This window comes from Triticum aestivum, chromosome 7D (genome assembly GCF_018294505.1).
Source record: "Triticum aestivum cultivar Chinese Spring chromosome 7D, IWGSC CS RefSeq v2.1, whole genome shotgun sequence".
NCBI lineage: Eukaryota > Viridiplantae > Streptophyta > Magnoliopsida > Poales > Poaceae > Triticum > Triticum aestivum.
Window position 1 is genome coordinate 27,061,690 of NC_057814.1, and position 7,451 is coordinate 27,069,140.

A 7,451-nucleotide genomic window follows, 5' to 3' on the forward strand; every position below is an offset into this window, starting at 1 on the left:
TGCGAGAAACTAGCTACCAGTAAGATCGAAGCGTTTGAGCGGCTTCACCAAGTTTTCGGAAATATCCAAATCAGGTGCTTATCGGCGGGTTCCTCGTTGATGCGTGAAATACAATCTGTCTTTCTTCCCTTGTTGACATGAGCGCCAAAAGAAGTTCCCCTCTAAACAAATATTCAAAATTGACCTAGACATAAAGAAAATCTCAATAACTTAGGAGTTGGCATAAATAAATGGAACTTAAAGTCGGACCACGACACATCTCTTCTTCCTTTAGCGACCACAATGGACACCCAACCACCAGCAAATGCCTTTTCTCTCGTGTCTGCCACTGTACCCCGTGTTACCGTGCCACCCCATGGTGGCCTAGCAAATCTGTCTCATAGGGGCACGAATAGCTTAAGAGACAGGTATGTCCGATGCCAAACCCATGAGAAAGGAAAAGAGGAACAAAAGCAACACCATCATTTCATATATGTACGCTTCCTATTACATAGTCCAAATTGTCCCACTTCCAAAAGGAGCATTACAGAGAGTTGGTTACGTGGTCGCCGTCTCGGCCGGCCGGATGGGAATTTCGTTTCGTCCGCAAAACGATAATGTTTGGAAAGCAACGGCGACCGCGCCTCACGCATTCAGTCAGCTGCACCGGGTCGGCACGTTTCTGCTACTTTTAGGTCATCGGGAGGGCTAAATGCTCCGCTTCCATTATCGTAATAGCGAAATCAGATACTCCAAAGCAGAGTCTAGTAGAGCAAAAACAAGCCAAGTTCAGACCGGTGAGCTGCTAGGCCCAGCTGCAGCAAAATGAAGACATAGTCGGGGGAAGACAACAATAAGCCAACACGAACAGCAGATCGGGTATGTATATTCAGCAGGAACTTGCACTCGGTGTCAGCAGCTAGAGAGGAGAGGAGCCGCTGTTGGATCTCTTCAAAGGAGCCGAGGGTGCGCCAGCTCCAGCCAAGTGACCGGGCAGAATATCAGGGTTAGTTTCGTATCATTGCCTGGCTACTACTTTGATCAGACCTTAACATACAAATTTATTAGAGATCCAAATTAAGCCCAAAGGTTGGGTTCAGTAGGCGCGAGTGATGGGAACACCTGGATCGCAGAAGGAGAAGCCGGCAGGCACCCAACTGGGCACGCACCGGCACCGGTAACAACTGTTGAGCTCGTGCAATGCCAATGCGTGGCTGACAGTTAACGGTGCAGACTTCCAGCGGGGCGGGCACACTTGGAAAGTCGCCCCGCGAGAAGCAAAGCAAGGAAGAAGAAGAAGAGAGATTCCCAGCAAGGCACGTCGGAGCCAGCAACAAGGACAGACAGCATGTACGCCACTCCCCCGTACGGCGATCGGGATCGGCACAGCAGCTGCCAGCCAGGTGCCGCAGGCGTACATCCACCCAATGAGGCAATTAATGCATGACCCGGCCCAACCAGCGGCCGCGAGCTCCATAATATCAGTGCGGGTGCAGCTTGCAGTGCAGGCGACAGAGCCATTTTCGACGGCAGCCAAAAACCAGCAGTTCCAGTTCCATGACCAGCTCTGTTTGTCCGCGCATGCAGCTCCATGGATTCCTTGCATTGCATGGTTGGTTGGGATCCACCAAGCTAGCCAAGGTACTGCATGCATGCATGCATGCATGTCCGGGGGAAAAGTCCAAAATAAACCCTCAACTCGTAGACCCTAGCTAAATCGAACCCTCAACTCCTAATCCCGGTAATCAGCACTCTCAACTCTCTAATCCCGGTTCAAAATGAACCCTGCAGTCGATTTGGGCAGGAAAACGCTTACGTGGCATAGTCAACCGGGATTCTTCTGTCAGACGGGCCAGTTGACCGGTGCGCATAGTCAACCGGGATACTTCAAAATTAAGAAGCATAGTGTATAGTATAAAATAATTGAATGAGAGCTTTGAGAGATTGTTGACTTGGTCAAAATCAGGTGATTCAACTCTAATTGGACACCTCAATTGATTGTGAGGCCTTTTACCCCTAGGAAGCTTAGCGATATGTTGATTGTAAGTGGAGACGTTAATTTTGAAACTGTCATTGTCGTGCCCGGCGTGGCGCGTCGTATGCACAGAGTCGGTTACGTGGTCGCCGTCTCGATCGGTTGGGAGTTTCGTTCCGTCGTCGTCCACAAGGCGATGAGGTCGGCGGGTCTGGCCCCGCCGGCCGGCTGGATGGCTGCATCCGGACCGACACGCAGGTCGCGGCTGGACCGAACCGGCGCCTATCTGGGACTTGCAGAAGGAGGCTAGTAGGTGTATGTACCAGCAGCTGAGTGGTGACCAATTGAGACGCGAGTGATCGCGGAAGGGCAAGCAACGGACACTGCTGGATCGAGTGCGATGCAAACTTGGAGCAGGAGCAGCCGGCAGGCATTCCACCTAACCCGGCCGGCGCGCTGGCCGTCAGGCCGTACGTGTCAACAGTCGGTTGGTGGTTAAACCTAGAGAGGTCACGTACGCGTCGATGTCGAGGTGGAGCCCGGCGCCGGAGAAGCGAAGAGGAAATCAAGATTCCCGGCCCGGCTCGCGGTGTCCGTCCGAACCAACGACAGCGACGGACAGCACCCCGTACGGCGGCACATCAGCTGCCAGCCAGCCAGCCAGTTGCCGCGCGTCCGCACCATGACCCGGGCCCGGGCGGCAGAAGCTAGGCTACAAACGACTGGCGGGGGACAGCCGATCCATTTTCGACGCCAGCCAAAACAAGGAGCTCCGATCCGGTTCAAGTTCCTTGACGGCCTCTGCTTGTTTCTACTACTGACCGAGCGAGATGCGGAGCGGCAGTGAGACATTTGTCGCGTGCACGTGGATGCATCGCATGCTTGGCATGGCAGGTCCGTGTCCGTGGTGGACGGTGTTGGCGCCTTGCCCGCCGGGTGCACGCTGAACCCAGGTCCCCGGGCACAGACGACACACACGCACACCCACCGTTGATTCACCGGCACCCTCTCTCGTGAGGGGCACCGCACCACACGCACCCGCCAGCAGCGGACGCAGCGCAGTGGAGACGGCCGGTCCATGGACGCCAAGCCAAGACGAGGAGTCCCAGTTCGTTGACCACCTCTGCTTGTCCGCCCTGAGCCTGAGCGAGCGAGATGCATGCATTGTTGAATCCAGATTTGCTAGATCCATGTAAGCGGAGGTGGGTGGGTCTCGGTCTCTCTACTACTAGTACTACTTTTTGGAATTCTAGTTTTTGTGCCAAGCGGCGATAGGAAGAACGAAGAAGACGCAAAAGTGCATGCATGGTTCTCGCGAGAGATCAGTCTAGTCTCAGAGCAGAGGATGCCGATTCCAGGGGCTACAGACCGAGCGAGAGCCGAACGTGAAAGAATCGGACCCGGATGTAGGAACAACAAGGAACGACAGGCAGCACGTACGGGACGGGGACACACGGCATGCGTCAGGTCGCCGCAGAGCAGAGCTGGCTGGGCATCCACCACCCTGGGCCTGGGCCGGGCAAGCGGCGGCACAAGGCTACAACCCACCTGAGCGAGCGTAGCAGTGTCATGTGAGAGAAAAAAAAAGGCGCTGTTGCAGAGGATGCAGTGAGTGAATCAGGGCAGGGGACAGTGTTTAAACTCTAGTGTTATGCCCTCCCTGGTCGACGAGCCGCGGCCGGCACGCAGCTCCAGCGACCAAGGCGGCAGGGCTGGGAGTGACGAACAAGCACGCGCCTCTGCCGATTCGCCGTCGTCGGCTGGGAAAATATCACATGATACCATTCCTTCTTAGGTGATACCATGATATCATTTGAAAAAAAAATCAATTTTCAATATTTCAAAAATTCTGATAAAAATCATGGTTGTTGACATCACATGAATGTACAGTCCTTAAAAATTTCAGGCCCAAATTCCAAATATACATTGAGAAACTAAAAAGACAAATCAAACATGAATAGTGTCAAAAAGACAAAAGCCATAATGTTACTATTCACATCCAAATTTTTCTTTTTTGTTTCTCAATGTGTATTTAGAATTTGGACCTGAAATTTTCAGAGGGTGTACATTCATGTGATGTCAAAATACATAGTTTTTTGAAACATTTAAAAATGATTTTTTTTCAAATGGTATCATGGGAGCATTGGTGAGATGGTATCACCTGATACTCTCCCGTCGTCGGCTAGAGCTCGGCAATTTTCCGGCGCCTCTCGTTGGGGGAGACAGAGGGAAACCTCCCGTCGGGAGAGCTTCAAATGGGTTCCCTTTTCTTAAAACTTTCTGTTTTTTTCTTTATTTTTTTACTTTTGTTTATATTCTAAACTATATATATATATATTTAGAACAAACACTATATAAAAACATTTGAAAAATGTTGACCAAGCATTTGAAACATGTTAAATGTGTATAGAGAAAATTTCATCATTTTTACGAAAAATATATTAAAATGATTCATCATGTACTAAAAAACTGTTAATCAAGCATATGGAAAACATTTGAACGACAATTTTAAAAAATTTAATCATGCATTTGAAAAATATTAAATGTGTATAGAAAAAAATGTTGACCATGCATTAAAAAATGATGATTTTTTTATCGTGTATATAATAATTTTAATCAAGTATTTGAAAAAAATGTTGAACAAGTATTTGAAAAATGTTAATCAAGCATTTCGAAAATGTTAAATGTCGTCGTCCGCTGGAGCCGGGCCATTTTGAGGGGACGAGAGGTGCCTGGCATAAGCTTGAGAAAAAAGCCTCGATTACTTGCTGTACTGCGCTCTGAACCCAAGCCCCAATTTTGCTTTGGGCTGCCGTAACGGTATTCTATCCTGGAACGGAGATGATCCACTTTCATCGTTCTATTGCATCCGAACTGAAGAGCCAGTTTTCGCTAATAAAAAGAAGAACCGCAACTGAAGAGCCGCTTACACTTGCAGGTTACAGCTACAGCCAGCAGCCAATGCCAGCATCGTTCTGATCACATTTCTCCGTAAGGTTCTTCGGCATTTCTTTCATGTTTGAAAGTTGATTTCATACAATCATACCAACATCCAAAATACAGTTTCAAGTGACACAACATGTAAGAAAGAAAAAAAGAAGAAAAAAAAAACTTTGCACGGATCTCCACGTAAGATTTCATGAATATAGTATCGACAAGTCTCAGTCGACTGAGATTTAGCAATCCCGTTCCTCAAAACAGCACACAAGTCATACATATCAGATCTTTGAAACAATTCATACTATCATGAACTGCTTTGAGACGAATAGCGAAGATAATTTTGATCTTTCTCGTCGCCACCATGGTATTACTGGTATTTCAGAAATCAAGATCAACCCTGAAAACTGCTCTGTGAAGACTCCAAATTGAAATGAGAGAGAAGATATTTACAAAAATAATATGATGTCTGATCAGTAGATTATGTTGCGGACTTCCAAAAAGAACGCAGTCAGTCCTAAATCTAAATTTCAAGCATTCCTGCCACACATGAAAAATAACTTCAGTTATTTCATGCCAATATTAATTGTCAAACTCCCTAAATAGTTAACTGGGCAAATGGTGTGCGCGTCAGCAGCAAAATGAAGACTGCTGTAACAGCCCAGTTAATTCGGTGAACATCAATACAAATGCATAACACAATTTTAATAGGTTGACAGGTCAAGGATGCGGGCAAATAATGCACCAAGATACATAAAAATCATGATCTAGCTGCTCCAACTTCTAAGCATTGGCGACTACAGTATATTCAAAGATTCAGGCCATATTCAGTTGTAATCATTACAATTCAATCAGCATATACAAGTTAAAAATGGTATAAGGTGCAGTGCTGCACTCACTATTTGGGTTCTTTCACAATCAAGCACATCAGATTTCGCAAGAGCTTTTCAGTTTGAAAACCACTCCTGAAGTGGATACAAGGACCCAATAATCTGAAGCAAGGGCAGAAAGGAGAGATGAACAGAAAGAATGATCAATGCGCACAGCTAAACTGCTGGCTACGCCTCTATTTATAATTTTATACACTGAACAATATCACGGTTTTACAGGGTTGGTTACAACTGCATAGATCTTCAGATCGTATCCTAACTAGTCAGTAACTTGGCAATCCTAGTGAACAATATCTGCATGTACAAGCATATGTACGATATAAATTAACAAGCGCTCCCAAAAAAGCTTGGATGGCTCCAACACGAATACAAGTTGTACTAGACCAGCAGCAATTAATATGGATCGGAGGAAGTACTATTTAGAAATCCTCGAGGCATAACGAAGGATGTGCCGACGAAAACTGCCCAGCGCATCCTTAGCCAAAGCATTCCTCTCGAAAACACATCTATTGATCAACCCATCATCGGCATTTTCAATAAAGAATTTGATCATGCAGCCCATGGTAATAATCAGGATCGTAACCGTGTAGATAACCAATCTCTGAGTTGCTCCCTGGTATAGCACATCATGCTTAAGGTCATTAATCTCCTCCGCAAGCAGACTGGATCCTGGGATGATCTTCTCCATATCCCTCTCGTGTTCCACCTTCATTTCTTCAGTGTCTCTGAAGATGAGATCCATCTGACGAGACTCTGGGAACCTGACAAAATCGTCCAAAACCAACTCGTCCAAAGGCAAGGTTGTGGGAGCTAGAGAGATCCGTGCAGGCAGCTGGACGGTTGTGCCCCATCCCCACAGCACTCTCATCATCAGCAGTGTGAGGCCGACCACGAACACAAAGGTGACCATGGGGCACTTCTTGGCGGCAGACGGCACAAGTATTCTGCCGACCACTGCACTAATGGAGTAGAACAACAGAAACCACACCAGCAGCAGGCACACGATGTCGAGGATTGTGCCCCCTAAAGCTGGGATTCTCAGCACCACCGTGAGGCCGATGGTGAACTGGACGGCCAAGTCAGGGTATTCCTTGATGGCTGACGGCACAAGGACACTAACAACTGCGCTAATGGCCAGAAACACAAGAAGCCACAGCAGCAGCAAGTACACGGTCTCCAGAAGGTAGCCAGCAAGGTCAAGAATTGTATCCCATGGCGTTCTCATCAGCACCACTGTTAGGAAGATGGGGACAGTGAAGGTGAGTAAGGGGTACTTGTCCATGGCCGCCGGCAGCGGTAAGAGAGGGTACACGATGTTAATGGCGATGCTAATAGTGGCAAACACCAGCAGCCACACCAGTAGAGGGTACACGTTTCCGGACAGGTAGCCAGCAAGGCTTAGAAGTGTATTTCGAGGAGTTGTCATCACCACCACTGTGAGCAAGATGGTGACAGTGGGGGGGAGCCAGGGGTGCTCGTCCATGGCCGACGGCAGCAGTAAGGACATGACAAAGCTAATGGCGGCAAACACCAGCAGCCACATCAGTAGAGTGTACACGATTCCAGGAAGGTAGCCAGCAAGGCTTACAAGTGTATTTCGAGGAGTTGTCATCACCACCACTATGAGGAAGATGGTGATAGTGGGGGGGAGCCAGGGGTGCTCGTCCATG

At 48.1% G+C, this 7,451-nt stretch overlaps 1 protein-coding gene across 1 annotated transcript in view; it reads right to left on the reverse strand.

The window, feature by feature from the left end:
• Positions 1-5,921: 5,921 nt before the first annotated feature.
• The window catches only part of LOC123165768 (uncharacterized), a 2,935-nt gene continuing 1,405 nt past the window's right edge, over positions 5,922-7,451 (reverse strand). The window contains exon 2 of the mRNA XM_044583494.1: positions 5,922-7,424. Within this exon, the coding sequence (XP_044439429.1) occupies positions 6,197-7,424 (1,228 nt within the window). The 3' untranslated portion in view covers positions 5,922-6,196. The remainder of the gene's footprint in view (positions 7,425-7,451) is intronic.